Genomic DNA, 16,065 nt, shown 5'->3' on the forward strand with positions numbered 1-16,065 from the left:
TGCCTCCTAATTACGATGGAAGGAACAAGAGCAATAACACAAGGTATGGAAAAACGTGCACCCATTGCGGCAAGATAGGCCACACCGTTGACGTCTGCTACCGGAAACATGGCTTCCCGCCGGGATACAAACCCTACAATGGAAAAACAACTGTGAATAACGTGGTGGCAGTAGATAGTAAAGCCACAGATGATCAAACTCAGCATCATGAGTCCCAAGATCTCGTTCGCTTCTCCCCTGAGCAGTACAAAGCCCTACTTGCCTTAATCCAACAGCCATCCTCCGGGAACGCGACTCCTAACCAGATTCAGACCAAATAGGTTGCTTCCATCTCCTCATGCACCACTGATAAGACACCGAACCCAGGTATATTTCCATCTTCTACAACTCAAAAATTCACCTCCTGGATATTAGATTCAAGAGCTACAGATCATGTAACTTGTTCCCTGAGCAATCTCCATTCCTACGAACGTATCAACACGATCATGGTAAAGCTTCCAAATGGCCATCATGTTCACGCCACTCATTCGGGAGTGGTGCACCTCTCGACTGCCATAACTCTACTCAATGTTCTTTACATACCCACATTTACCTTCAATCTTATTTCAATTTCCAAGCTTGTATCTTCCACTAATTGTACACTAATCTTTTCTTCCACATCTTGTACATTACAGGATATGAACAATCGTATGAAGATTGGTACAGTTGAAGTGAGACACGACCTTTACCACCTCACACTAGACCAAATAACCACCAAAGCCGTATGCTCCACTATTATTCATCCTCTGTCATACCCCATTTTTGACCCGTTTTTATTTCTTTTTTCTCGTCTTTTAAGCCGGAAATTTCCATCATTTCAGATGAAATTTCGGCAGGGAGGTATTTTAAAATACCTCATTTTTGTTTTGAAGACGCCCCTTTTTTTATTATTATTATTTATTTATTTACCTTTTTTATTATTATTATTATTTTTATTTTTAGTTATTATTTTCTTTTCTTTTCCTTTCCTGTTATTAAGTGTTTTTTATTATTTCCGTTTTTTTTATTATTATCTTTATTAGTATCTTCTTTTCGTTTTTTTTCGTTTTTTTATTATTATTATTATTTTATTTTTTAGTTTATTTTTTTTTTTTATTTTGCTGTTTTTTTTTTTTTTTTTTTTTTTTTTTTTCCTTTTTCTTTTTTTCTTTTCGGTTTTCTCGGTCCAGGCCCAGAGGGGCTCTTCGTTTTTTTACCCTAATTATGTCCTTTAAATGCTGCATTAATTACTGTGCATGTCAGAGAGAGAGAGAGAGAGAGAGGGGAATACGGACAGTCAAAACGCCGGAACAGCCAAGAGCCACCACTAGCCACCACTCAGCCCCTTTCCTCCTCCGAGAACCACCACCATCGGCCGAGCCCAGCCATCGGCCGAGCCAACACAGCCACTGAACCACCACCATCGGCCGAGCCCAGCCATCGGCCGAGCCAACACAGCCACCGAAAACCACCATCGGCCAAGCCCAGCCATCGGCCGAGCCAACACAGCCACCGTGAACCACCAACACCGCAAACACAGTAACCCACTCACTCACGCGGCCTAAAACCTACATCAAAACCACCACCAACGGCCAGGCCCACACCAAACACCACCAACCACAAGTACTACGTCAAACACCCACACCCACACAACCCAAGCCGTAACCGTTTTCTGAAGCTTAAACGATAACATAAGGACAAAGGTAGTTCACCTTTTTTCTAAGATTCAAGGCTAGATCTAGGCTTTATCAGTGTTGGTTTTCAAAAAATAACGGTGGATTTGAGAACTAGGGGAAAAAAGGAATTCAAAACATGTAGTTTTTTTAAAAAAAGAGGAGTTTCTTTTTCCGACGCGGCGGCGCCGCCACCCATGGCCGGCCAGCCACTGCGCCGGTAAACAGCTTCCGGCGGTGTGTGGTTAGAGAGAGAAGAGAGCTTCTGAGCGTTTCTTTAGAGAGAGGAAGAAGTTGGATTTATGTTATTTTAGGGTTTATTTTCTAATTTATACTGCTGCCATGACCAATACTATGGTGCACGCGGATCTCTGTGTCCCCATGGACCATCAGGGTTGAACCGTTAGATCCTAGATCTAACGGCCAATGTTATCCCCTGTTTTGATCAGATGCGTCTCACCTCTTGGTTTTTACTTTGTTCTTCTTCTCTTGTGACGTCTGATTAAGATCTAATGGCTAAGACTGTGTCTCCCCATGATCAAATCTGGACGCTTCGATCAATCTGACGATTCAGATTTGATCTGTTAAGCCCACTTTTTATTTTGAGCCCATTTCCTTTTTTCTGTTCCTTCTAGTATTTTACTTTCTGCACCCCCTTTTCTTCTCTATTCTTTTTTTTTATTACTTTTTTATGCATCATATTTACTTTATGCCCTTGCATTTTTTTTATTTTCTTTATTTATTTTCCAGCACCATATCTATTTTACGTCTTGCATTTTATTTTCCAGTATCATATTTATTTATTTTTTTTTTTGTCTTGCATTTTTATTTTGTTTATTTTTATTTTATGCATCATATTTACTTTATGTCTTGCATTTTTTTATTTATTTTTAGCGTCATGTTTATTTTATGTCTTGCATTTTTATTTTCTTTTATTTTATTTCCAGCATTATATTTATTTTTATGTCATTTTTATTTTCTTTTATTTTATTTCCAGCATTATATTTATTTTTATGTCTTGCATTTTTTATTTATTTTTAGCATCATGTTTATTTTATGTCTTGCATTTTTATTTTCTTTTATTTATTTCCAGCATTATATTTATTTTTATGTCTTGCATTTTATTTTCTTTATTTATTTTATGCACCATATGTATTTCTTGTTTTGTATTTCATGCATTTTATTATTTCTTCTAGCATATTTATTTTAATGCATTTGAAATTTTTATTTATTATTGTCAATTAGAATGTATCTAGGTCCAATGTAAATAAAAATAAAAATGAGAATATGCACCGACACTCACATTTATTTTTATGTTTTCCGCCGAGGACGATCATGTGATTTGAACCGTATCCGAGGAAAAGGACCCTCACTTGATCCAACGTCATTTTAAGGGATCCGGCGCGTTTAGACTTATCTCCGCATAATTTCCAAAAAAAAAAAAAAAAAAAAAAAAAAAAAGGGGGATCAATCTTTATTCTTTCTTTCTTAATCAAATCTTTAATCAATCTTTAATCAATCAAAACATTTTTTCAAATTTAAAATCAATCGAACTCACTTCTTTTATTTCTTCTATGCCTTCTCGGTCTCTTACCTTGCCTAAACTCTCCTTTTTTTCGAACTTTAAAATCAATCAAAACCAACCACTCGACTTTCTACCCCGAACTACATGATTTTGATCCCATTCGGGTATGTAGGCAAAAGACTTTGTCTTTCCAAATCAATAAAAAATAAACAAAAACTTTTTCCTTCTCCTTTCTTTTTAACCCATCTCTTTAATCTTTCCACACTTGAGCATTTATTTCCAAACAAATAATTAATTTAGCATAAAGATAAAATAAGCAAGAGGTTCCTATAGAGTACTATAGACGTTTAGGGTGCTAGTACCTTCCCTTTGCGTAACCAACCCCCGGACCTTTGATCTCTTAAAAAATAGGGTTTTTCGAGCTTTCTCCCTTTTCTTCGGAAAAATAAAAGATCGGTGGTGATCTTAAAAAATGCGAGTCAATGCTAATCAATAGCTTGATATCCAAAAATCACCGCGACAGAAAAATGGCGACTCCACTGGGGATCACACTCCTAAGTGGGTTAAACCTATCTTGTTTTTCTTCATCTTTATGCTTTATTATTATTTGAAACTGTAAATACGTGCTTAAGTGTTTATCTTTTACGTGAGTGGTGAGATAAGTCCTACACCCGGACTTGAGGGAAACATAAGATAGGATGGTGGTATAATCATAGTGTCTTTCCGAGAGTGAGTTTCGGATGTGGCACATGTGATAACCCCGCTCAATGGAGGGATCTTGGGAATATTACTATGTTGGCATGAGTAGTCGTGTTCAGCATTAATATTTCCAAGCGACCTATGAAGTTGAGGACCTTTAGTTACCTTTAGCCCATCTTAGCCTTTTAGGACGTAGTGCGGTGGCTAATCAAGAGTAGTCTTGAATTGGTTGATACGCGATACTACACTCAAACGAGGCTTTCCTATGGACGTCGTTGGACCGGGAGTAGTCCCGTAATCCGACAATATCCGGAAGTGGTCAATGACTTTGGGAACTTGGTAGAACCCGTGATACAGGCACATATGAAACCATAGTCCTTACCAAATGGCGTGTTTACCCTTAACTCCAACATTTTGGACTTAACTTCACCATATTTTCTCCATACTTTGGCATAATCATGCATACATGCATCCATGCATAAACTCTTTTTTCATCCAAATTATCGAAGGACTTAGACAAGCTTTTTGTAAACTTTGTAGATATGGACATCCCACTGAGAAGCACTAGGAAGTACCTTTTCAAAAAAACAGACCTGTTGAGATTAAGGGAGCTAGCATCTTTAGTAAGTGATCCAGTTGATTTTCAAGCTCATCATGGGAAGTTGCTCAGAATTCTTAGAGTAGATGTTGAGGAAGGATGCCTAGAGACCCTGGTTCAGTTCTATGACCCGCTCTACCATTGCTTCACATTTCCCGATTACCAGCTTGTCCCCACACTTGAAGAGTACTCCTACCTAGTTGGTTTACCCGTGCCAGACAAGATACCTTTCCATGGTTTTGAGCCTACCCCTAAACCCTCCGACATCGCAGCCGCCCTCCATCTTAAAACCTCTATCATCCAAGCAAACCTTACCTCTAAAGGAGGCCTCCAAGGTCTTCCCACCCACTTCCTCTACCAACAAGCCTCCATATTTGCTGAAGCAGCTAGCATACTTGCCTTCCATTCTATCCTAGCCCTCCTTATATATGGCCTTTTACTCTTCCCAAATATTGACAACTTCATCGATATCAATGCCATTAAAATCTTTCTTACAAAGAACCCCGTACCCACTCTACTCGCCGATACCTACCATTCTATCCATGACCGTACCCAGGCTGGCCGTGGAACCATTTCTTGTTGTGCACCCTTACTCTATCAGTGGTTTACCTTCCACTTACCTCAATCCCGTGCCTTCAAGACCAATGATGATAAGCTTTCTTGGCCTCGCCGAATCATGACTCTTGACCCATCTGACATTGTTTGGTACCAAGCAGCTAGTGATGTTGGAGAGATTATTGTGAGTTGTGGTGAATATCCCAACGTACCTCTTTTGGGTATGCGTGGCGGAATTAGCTACAACCCGCTTCTCGCTCGACGACAATTTGGGTACCCGATAAAGACAAAACCAAACAACCTTGCCTTGACTAATGAATTCTATCTTAACCATGGAGATCACTCGAACAAAAGGGAAAGATTCGCACAAGCTTGGAGCGCTATCCGCAGACTCAACAGAAGTCAGTTGGGAAAGAAATCAGACTATGTGCACGAATCTTATACCCAGTGGGTTATTGATAGGACCAAGAGCTTTGGCCTACCCTACCGCTTACCCAGATACCTATCGTCCACCATCCCACCATCATCCTTGCCTATCCCCTTTGATACTAAGGAAGAGTTTCATGAACAATTAACCAAAGAAAGGCAAGAAAAAGAAACTTGGAAGAGGAGATACCAGGAGCTCGAGCAAGAGAATGAGATTTTGAAGGGGAAGATAGCCCAACAGAGCCGTGAGCTTTTTATCCAGAACCAGAGGATGATTGAGAAGGACGACTTGCTTCGTCGGAAAGACGCTTTGCTCCACCGAGATGCTAGAAGAAAGAGGAGGTTTATGGATTTGTTCTCCCGTGCACATTCAGATTCCGAGGATCCATCTACTCCGGGAGTTTGAGTCTGAAGTTCTTAGGACCTTATGTTTAGATTTTAGCTCCCGAAATCTCTTGGCTTAAAATAAAAAAAAAAAAAAAAAATTTCTTTGTAATATTCCAATGCTTAAGTGAAGTGTTTCAGTTTATGATGTTTACAATTTCTCTAACAAGTTCTTCGATAATAATTTGTTCCTTTCCTTTTTGCATAAGCATAAGCATGCATTCATGGTTCCTAAATCGAGTCTCACACTGTGTTCACTGCTTCAAAAGGGGATCAACCGCCGCCCAAGGAAAGTGGCCCGACGAATTCTCCACAAACCAACTCGCATTTACAACACCAGGGCCAATCGGAAGAGGATGGATATAGTTGAACAAGAAAATCAGAGTCTCAGGGAGGAGGTTGCCACTCTACGAGAGGGAATGGATAGGTTGACGACCATGATGAGTGCACTCCTGTCAGCCCAGAACTCTCAAGCTGCCGCCGCTACTGTAGAGCAGCCTTTGGTGAGCACAACCCCACTATCTACGGTGACTTCTCCACCCCTCTTTTTGCCTCCAGGTTGTACATGGGGAATGCCACCTCCAGTCTGTGGAAGCTCCCAGCCCGCTGTATCTGAAGCTCCACCTCCTTTTGCTCAGCAATCAGCACCGGTTCCGCAACCCAGTACCTCTTTCCCTCAAGCTGCAATGACTTATTCAGCTCCACTGATTCACACTATTCAACAAGAGGTTGAACCAATTTTCCAAGCTGAAAATGTTGTAGCCTTCGAAAAGATGGAAGAACTCCAAGAAAGATTTGATGGTATGCAAAGGGAAGTCGAAGCCCTCCGAGGAAGAGATCTGTTCGGGAAGGACGCCTGTGAATTATGCTTGGTCCCAAATGTTACTATCCCTCACAAGTTCAAGGTGCCAGACTTCGAGAAGTATAAAGGGAACTCTTGTCCCCGCAGTCACTTGGTGATGTACGCACGGAAAATGTCCATGTATACTGACAATCATAAGCTGCTTATTCATTTCTTTCAGGACAGCCTGACTGGGGCCGCTCTGAAGTGGTATATGAATTTGGACAGTGCGAGCATTCGTACGTTCAATGACCTGGGTGAAGCGTTCATCCGACAGTATAAGTACAATTTGGACATGGTCCCAGATCGTGATCAGCTCCGTGCGATGACACAAAAAGAGAAGGAAACGTTCAAGGAGTATGCTCAACGTTGGAGGGAAGTGGCTGCCCAGATTGTCCCGCCGTTGGAAGAAAGGGAAATGACTAAAATATTTCTGAAGACCCTGAGCCAGTTTTATTACGAGAAAATGGTTGCAAGTGCACCAACAGACTTCACTGAAATGGTCAACATGGGTGTGCGATTAGAGGAAGGTGTCCGAGAGGGACGTTTGACTGTGGAAAGTACCCCTGCCGCAAGTAATGCCAAGAAGTTTGGAGGCCACTTTGCGAAGAAGAAAGATCAAGAGGTGGGAATGGTAGCTCATGGTAAGCCTCAGCAGAATTTCACCCCATATCGTCAGGTTGCGAATGTCGCATCCACTATCCCGAACCCATCATATCACCAACAAAGGCCACATTACCCCTACCAATACCCTCCACAACAATACCCTCCACAACAATACCCTCCACAACAATACCCTCCACAACAATACCCTCCACAACAATATCCTCCACAGCAATACCATCAGCCACAATACCCTCAAAAACAACAAAATCGCCCGCAGACCCCCCAACAACCATATCACTCACAAAACCGCCAGAAAACAACCTTTGATCCGATCCCGATGAAATATGCTGACTTACTCCCCGCCCTGCTCGCCAAAAACCTTGTCCAGGTCAGAACACCCCCTCGTACACCAGATGTTTTACCTCCCTGGTTTCGCCATGATTTAACCTGTGCTTTCCACCAAGGGGCCCCAGGTCACGACGTTGAAAACTGCTATGTCCTGAAGAATGAAGTGCAAAAACTAGTCCGGGCCAACTTGCTATCCTTTAAAGATCAGAATCCCAATGTTCAGGCGAACCCTCTACCGAACCATGGGCCTGCTGTTAACATGATACAAGATTGTGATGAAGACGGTGTCATCCTGAACGTCCAGCACGTTCGAACTCCCCTGGTCCCAATACATATCAAGATGTGCGAGGCAGCTCTGTTTGACCATGATCATGCAGCGTGTGAAATATGTCCTGTGAATGTAAAAGGATGCCCGAAGGTACAAGAGGACGTACAAGGGCTGATAGACAGCAGAGAACTTATCATCACGAGGAAGGACAAAGAAGTGTGCGTCATCACCCCCGAGTTTCAGCGGTTGGAAATAAGCTATAACAGTGGGGAATCCACTACTACTCCACTGGTGATTAGCTTGCCAGGACCTATGCCGTATGCTTCTCTAAAAGCGGTTCCTTACAAGTATAGTGCCACGATGTTGGAAGGTGGACAGGAGGTGCCTTTGCCCTCTCTAACTCCTGCGGTTTCTGTGGACAACATTGCTAATGACGGTAAAGTTCTGAGGAATGGACGTGTTATCCCCACATTGTTTGCAAAGAAAGTGAATGATCCGGCAGTTAAACAGGTGACAGTGAACGGCCCCGGTACAAGGAAGGAAGTAGGCCAGTCCAATGGGACTAGTAAGAATTCTGATCATGACGAAATTCTGAAACTGATCCAGAAGAGTGAGTATAAAGTAGTAGACCAGCTGCTGCAAACTCCCTCTAAGATATCCATTTTGTCTCTGCTATTGAACTCAGAAGCACACCGTGAGGCTCTAATGAAAGTGTTGGACCAAGCTTTTGTGGAGAGGGACGTGACTGTTAATCAATTGGACAGTATAGTAGGAAACATTACTGCCTGCAATAATTTAAGTTTTAGTGATGAAGAACTTCCTGAGGAGGGGAGGAACCACAATCTGGCGTTACATATATCGGTGAACTGCAAGTCTGATGCTCTGTCGAATGTACTTGTGGACACTGGTTCCTCATTGAATGTAATGGCCAAATCCACATTAGATCAACTTTCCTACCGGGGGCCTCCCATGAGAAGAAGCGGGGTGGTTGTCAAAGCGTTTGATGGATCAAGAAAGTCTGTTATCGGGGAGGTTGATTTGCCCATTACAATTGGGCCGTTTGTTTTCCAAATTACATTCCAGGTGATGGATATCCAAGCCGCATACAGTTGCCTTTTGGGTAGGCCATGGATCCATGAAGCTGGGGCCGTGACATCCACCTTGCATCAAAAGCTGAAGTTTGTCAGAAATGGGAAATTGATCACTGTGAGTGGAGAGGAAGCCTTGTTGGTTAGTCATTTGTCAGCTTTTTCCTTTATTGGTGCTGATGAAACAGAAGGAACCTCTTTCCAAGGCCTGACTTTAGAGGGTAAAAAGCCAGAGAGAAATGAAGTATCTTTTGCTACTTGGAAGAGCGCACAGAAAGTGGTGCAGGAAGGAACAGGTGTAGGATGGGGAAAAGTTGTGCAGTTGCTGGAGAGTAAAAACCGTGAAGGACTAGGATTTGCTTCTTCTGCAGGATCCGCAACGAACAGTGTTGGATCAAGCTCCATTACTAGCACCTTTTGTAGCGCCGGGTTCATCAACAACTCGCCAGAAGCCAATGCTGTCTTGGAAGATGCTCCTGAAGAGATAGTGCTTGCATTTGTCACACCTGGAAAACTTGTTCGCAACTGGGACGCGGTTGACATCCCTTCAGTGGTTCATGCATCAAAGTAATGTGTCTTTGTTTTTCTGTTTGTTTGTTTTTCAAAAAAGGATCCTTTCGTCTTGCCCAGGACGAAAGCGCAATTATGTAGGGCTGTTTTGTTTCAAGCACTACTCTTATTAATGGAAAATGTGGTTTATCCCGATATCTATGCTTATTGCTCTTTCTGGAAAATGGTAACACAAAAAACCCAAAATATTTTATTTTTGTTTTCTGATTTCAATTAATTATAAAAAGTCCGCATTGTTCACTCATTTTCTAAAATCAATCATCAATCATATGCAGACTAGGCATTTATGAGCCCGTTGAACATAATAACCCTGCACTCTCTCCCAACTACGAATCTCCTGTCTACGAGGCTGAAGAGGAGGAGGATGATGAAATCCCGGAGGAACTTGCTCGGTTATTGGAATATGAAAAGAAAACCATTCAGCCTCATGAGGAGGTAGTAGAGGTGATTAACTTGGGAACCGAGGAAGATAAGAAGGAAGTCAAGATTGGGGCATCGCTTGAGGCAACTGTCAAACGAAGGGTGATTGAATTACTCAAAGAATACGTCGATGTGTTCGCATGGTCGTACCAAGATATGCCCGGCTTGGATCCCCGTATTGTGGAGCACCGTTTGCCTTTGAAGCCCGAATGCCCACCAGTCAAACAGAAACTGAGAAGAACTCGCCCTGACATGGCTCTTAAGATCAAAGAGGAAGTACAGAAGCAGATCGATGCAGGTTTTCTTGTCACATCAGAGTATCCCCAATGGTTAGCCAACATAGTGCCTGTTCCAAAGAGGGACGGCAAGGTCAGGATGTGCGTTGACTACCGGGATTTGAACAAGGCTAGTCCGAAAGATGACTTTCCTCTACCTCACATCGATGTATTGGTTGACAGCGCTGCAAAGTCCAAGGTCTTCTCCTTCATGGACGGTTTCTCTGGGTACAATCAGATCAAGATGGCAGTTGAAGATAGAGAAAAGACATCTTTCATCACGCCTTGGGGCACCTTTTGTTACAGGGTAATGCCCTTTGGGTTGATAAATGCAGGTGCCACTTACCAAAGAGGCATGACCACTCTCTTTCATGACATGATGCACAAAGAGATAGAAGTGTACGTGGATGATATGATTGTCAAGTCAGGCACTGAAGAAGAACATGTCGAGTACTTGCTGAAGATGTTTCAACGGCTGAGAAAGTACCAACTTCGACTGAATCCCAACAAATGTACCTTTGGTGTTAGATCTGGAAAACTCTTGGGCTTCATTGTCAGTCAGAAAGGTATTGAAGTAGATCCTGACAAAGTCAAGGCCATTAGAGAAATGCCGATTCCACAAACAGAGAAACAAGTGAGAGGTTTTCTTGGGCGTCTAAATTACATTTCTCGTTTCATCTCACACATGACAGCCACGTGCGGACCTATATTCAAGTTGCTTCGAAAAGATCAAGGGGTTGTTTGGACCGAAGATTGTCAAAAGGCTTTTGATAGTATCAAGAATTATCTGCTAGAACCTCCAATTCTTATACCTCCAGTTGAAGGAAGGCCTCTGATTATGTACTTGACTGTGTTAGAAGATTCTATGGGCTGTGTGCTCGGACAACAGGATGAGACCGGAAGGAAAGAACATGCTATCTACTACTTGAGCAAGAAGTTTACCGATTGTGAGTCCAGGTACTCCCTACTTGAGAAAACTTGTTGTGCACTAGCTTGGGCTGCCAAGCGTCTTCGTCACTACATGATTAACCACACCACCTGGCTAATATCCAAGATGGACCCGATCAAGTATATCTTCGAGAAACCCGCTCTGACAGGAAGAATTGCTCGTTGGCAGATGTTGTTATCCGAGTATGATATCGAATACCGCACCCAGAAGGCAATTAAGGGAAGTGTTCTTGCTGATCATTTGGCTCACCAACCAATTGAGGACTATCAACCCATCAAGTTTGACTTTCCTGATAAAGAGATTATGCACTTGAAGATGAAGGATTGTGATGAACCATTGCTTGGAGAAGATCCAGATCCCGAGTCTAAATGGGGTTTGATTTTTGATGGAGCCGTGAATGTCTTTGGCAATGGAATTGGGGCAGTTATTATCACTCCTGAAGGTAATCATCTCCCTTTCGCCGCAAGGTTACAGTTTGATTGCACCAACAATGTGGCAGAGTATGAAGCATGTATCCTGGGCATTGAAAAAGCCATTGACTTGAAAATCAAGAACCTTGACATTTACGGGGATTCAGCTCTCGTAATCAACCAAATCAAAGGAGAATGGGAAACTCGCCACCCCGGCTTGATTCCATACAAAGATTATGCAAGGCATTTGCTAACCTTCTTCAACAAAGTGGAGCTTCACCACATCCCTCGTGATGAGAACCAGATGGCAGATGCGTTAGCAACTTTATCCTCCATGTACGAAGTGAATCACCGGAACAATTTGCCAACAATCAGAATTCAGCGCCTCGAGAGGCCCGCCCACGTGTTTGCAGTCGAAGAGGTTGTTGATGATAAGCCCTGGTTCCATGATATCAAGTGTTTCCTTCAAAGCCAGGAATATCCACCCGAAGTATCCAACAAAGACAGGAGAACTTTGAGAAGATTGTCTGGTAATTTCTTCCTAAATGGGGATGTTTTGTACAAAAGAAACTTTGACATGGTACTACTCAGGTGTGTGGATAAGCAAGAAGCAGAATTTTTGATGCACGAGGTACATGAAGGCTCCTTTGGAACTCACTCCAATGGACATGCAATGGCAAAGAAGTTGTTGAGAGCAGGTTACTACTGGATGTCGATGGAGACAGATTGTTGCAAGCACGCTAGGAAGTGCCACAAATGCCAGATTTATGCTGACAGAATTCATGTACCACCAACTACACTTAATGTTCTTTCTTCTCCATGGCCTTTCTCTATGTAGGGCATCGATATGATTGGTAGAATCGAACCGAAGGCTTCAAACGGGCATCGTTTCATTCTAGTGGCTATTGATTACTTCACCAAGTGGGTTGAAGCAGCATCTTATGCAAATGTGACTAAGCAAGTTGTGGTCCGCTTTATTAAGAATCAAATCATCTGCCGTTATGGTGTGCCCAACAGAATCATTACAGATAATGGAACGAACTTGAATAACAAGATGATGAAAGATTTGTGTGAAGAGTTCAAGATTGAGCATCACAATTCTTCTCCTTACAGACCTCAGATGAATGGCGCAGTTGAAGCTGCAAACAAGAATATCAAGAAGATAGTGCAGAAGATGGTGGTCACATACAAAGACTGGCATGAGATGCTACCGTATGCTTTGCATGGGTATCGCACTTCGGTGCGTACTTCAACAGGGGCAACCCCCTTCTCTTTGGTGTATGGTATGGAAGCAGTACTCCCTGTGGAGGTTGAGATTCCATCAATGAGAGTTCTAATGGAGGCCCAGTTATCAGAAGCTGAATGGTGCCAAAGCAGATATGATCAGTTGAATCTAATTGAAGAAAAACGCATGAAAGCCTTGTGCCACGGACAACTTTATCAACAGAGGATGAAGCAAGCTTTCGACAAGAAGGTTCGTCCTCGTGTGTTTCAAGAAGGAGATCTTGTGCTCAAGAAGGTTTTATCTTTCCAACCCGATTCTAGGGGCAAGTGGACGCCTAATTACGAAGGCCCATATGTCGTCAAGAGAACTTTCTCTGGTGGTGCACTGACTCTTACGACTATGGATGGGGATGAGCTCCCTCGTCCCGTGAATGCGGATGCAGTCAAGAAATACTTTGTCTAAAAATAAAAGAACAGCTCGATAAGTCGAAAACCCGAAAGGGCGGCTTAGGCAAAAATGAGCGTCTCGGTGGGTCGAAAACCCGAAAGGGCGGCCCAGGCAAAAATTAGAGACATCAAACAGAAAAATAATTAGCCTGATAGGTCGAAAACCCGAAAGGGCGATCTATGCAAAATTTAAGGACCAAAAGACAAAGTAACTGCATCGAGTTGATCTTCGTTCATTTGAGACACAATGGAATGTCAGGGAGACCCTGAATCTGAAGCATCCAAACAGTGGAATTCAAGGTTGTCAGAGGGAACAACGGTTATTGTGTTCAATGAACCTTCGATTTATATTTACCATTTTCCAAACTTTGTAAGATCAGTGGAGCCATGCCATTGGCAGGTCACCACTCTTTCAAATAAATTTGAGCCTGTTGCCTTTCATTTGGAATTCTCATTTATTCAGCTTATAAAACCTTTCCTTTTTATGGTAGCATTTGAAACAAAATATTTCTCAAAATCATAAATTTTCTTTCGTGTCTTTTTGAAAAGCACAAACAACAAAACACTTTTTCTTTGAACTCGTGAATAGATGAAGGGTGTCTCAACAGCTACCATGAGAATGGGTAAACCTTGCAGGTTGCACGAGGTCAATTGTTTTTTTCAAAAAAAAAAAAAAAAAAATAAATAAATAAATAAATAATAAGCATGACCACAGAAGCACCAGCTCTTCTACCATGTTTTTCGGATTGGCACGTTCTCCCCAAGAAATGTTTATTCCCCATCAGTTGCTGCGGACTTTACCCCGTCGCTATTTTGATATACCCTAGTGGCATCATCCCCATTGAAGGTTGCAGAGTGTTTGTGATGCGACGTCGGGTCACTTTCAATCTTACCTGTCCAACCTTGTTCCACCAAATCTATCATTCACACAATCATACAAGTCAATCCTCCATACAGTCATACAAGTCGTGTCGTCATTCGGGCATTCATACGTTCATGCGTATACACATTCATGCATATACAATAAAGACAATATCATGCGTACATGGCTGCATTAACCATCATGAGTCTTGCTTCATTTATCTTTTCATTTCAATCAATCATGAATAATTTGTAACCTTCTATTTCCCCGAGTGTCATCCCCAATGGATCTGATCCAAAGGTGTCACCCTCTCTCCGTCAAGTGGCAATTTCTTTAATGAACAGCTTGTGCATCATTTGCCTCTGTTTCATGTCATCAGTTGATTAGTTCGGCAATAACCCGAGCAGTTGACATCTATCTTTGTTTCTTATCAGTTGACTAGTTCGGCAATAACCCGAGCAGTTGACATCTATCTTTGTTTCTTATCAGTTAATTAGTTCGGTAATAACCCGAGCAGTTGACATCTATCTTTGTTTCTTATCAGTTGACTAGTTCGGCAATAACCCGAGCAGTTGACATTTATCTTTGTTCTTATCAGTTAATTAGTTCGGCAATAACCCGAGCAGTTGACATTTATCTTTGTTTTTTGTCAGTTGACTAGTTCGGCAATAACCCGAACAGTTGACATTTATCTTTGTTTCTTATCAGTTGATTAGTTCGGCAATAACCCGGACAGTTGATATTTATCTTTGTTTTTTGTCAGTTGACTAGTTCGGCAATAACCTGAACAGTTGACATTTATCTTTGTTTCTTGTCAGTTGATTAGTTCAGCAATAACCTGAACAGTTGACATTTATCTTTGTTTCTTGTCAGTTGATCAGTTCGGCAATAACCCGGACAGTTGATATTTATCTTTGTTCCTTGTCAGTTGATCAGTTCGGCAATAACCCGGACAGTTGATATTTATCTTTGTTCCTCATCAGTTGGCTAGTTCGGCAATAACCCGGACAGTTGATATTTATCTTTGTTCCTCATCAGTTGGCTAGTTCGGCAATAACCCGGACAGTTGATATTTATCTTTGTTTTTTTGTCAGATTGGCTAGTTCGGCAATAACCCGGACAGTTGATATTTATCTTTGTTTTTTGTCAGATTGGCTAGTTCGGCAATAACCCGAACAGTTAACATTTATCTTCAATTCTGGTCAGTTGGCTAGTTCGGCAATAACCCGAACATCTGACATTTATCTTTGTTCCTTTGTCGTCAGTGGCAGTTCGTCGTCAACCCGAACAGCTGACATTTACCCCCAGTAAAACCATGTGATCCCCAGTCGGACCCCTTTTCTTTAACAAAATCGGGTACCATTTGGTTTTGTTATTCCCAGTCGAGCCATTTACCTCGTCTTGCATTCATACTTGCATCGCAAGCATTCGCAACATTACGTGCATAACAGTGCATTCATAGCATTTTGTAGTTGAAATTGGTCAAAAATGGTGTACTCTGTATTTAAATCTCTTCGACCCGTCGCTTTAAAAGTTTCACTTTTAAATCTCCGTAACGAAGAGACTTAAATAGGGGCATCTGTCATACCCCATTTTTGACCCGTTTTTATTTCTTTTTTCTCGTCTTTTAAGCCGGAAATTTCCATCATTTCAGATGAAATTTCGGCAGGGAGGTATTTTAAAATACCTCATTTTTGTTTTGAAGACGCCCCTTTTTTTATTATTATTATTTATTTATTTACCTTTTTTATTATTATTATTATTTTTATTTTTAGTTATTATTTTCTTTTCTTTTCCTTTCCTGTTATTAAGTGTTTTTTATTATTTCCGTTTTTTTTATTATTATCTTTATTAGTATCTTCTTTTCGTTTTTTTTCGT

The 16,065-nt window shown here is 41.7% G+C and overlaps 1 protein-coding gene and 1 pseudogene across 1 annotated transcript; both read left to right on the forward strand.

The window, feature by feature from the left end:
- The first annotated feature begins 4,457 nt into the window (after nucleotides 1–4,457).
- LOC102668491 (uncharacterized) lies at nucleotides 4,458–5,900 on the forward strand. Its single transcript, XM_006584189.2, has one exon. It carries the CDS (start codon nucleotides 4,458–4,460, stop codon nucleotides 5,898–5,900), a length of 1,443 nt encoding a protein of 480 aa, XP_006584252.2.
- Nucleotides 5,901–6,102: 202 nt separating this feature from the next.
- LOC100812063 (uncharacterized) lies at nucleotides 6,103–13,546 on the forward strand (annotated as a pseudogene).
- Nucleotides 13,547–16,065: the final 2,519 nt, after the last annotated feature.

Source organism: Glycine max, chromosome 7, assembly GCF_000004515.6.
Source record: "Glycine max cultivar Williams 82 chromosome 7, Glycine_max_v4.0, whole genome shotgun sequence".
Classification (NCBI taxonomy): domain Eukaryota; kingdom Viridiplantae; phylum Streptophyta; class Magnoliopsida; order Fabales; family Fabaceae; genus Glycine; species Glycine max.

Excerpts from the sequence above, each read along its gene's own strand:
- LOC102668491 (XM_006584189.2), top strand. The coding sequence starts at position 4,458 with ATGGACATCCCACTGAGAAGCACTAGGAAGTACCTTTTCAAAAAAACA.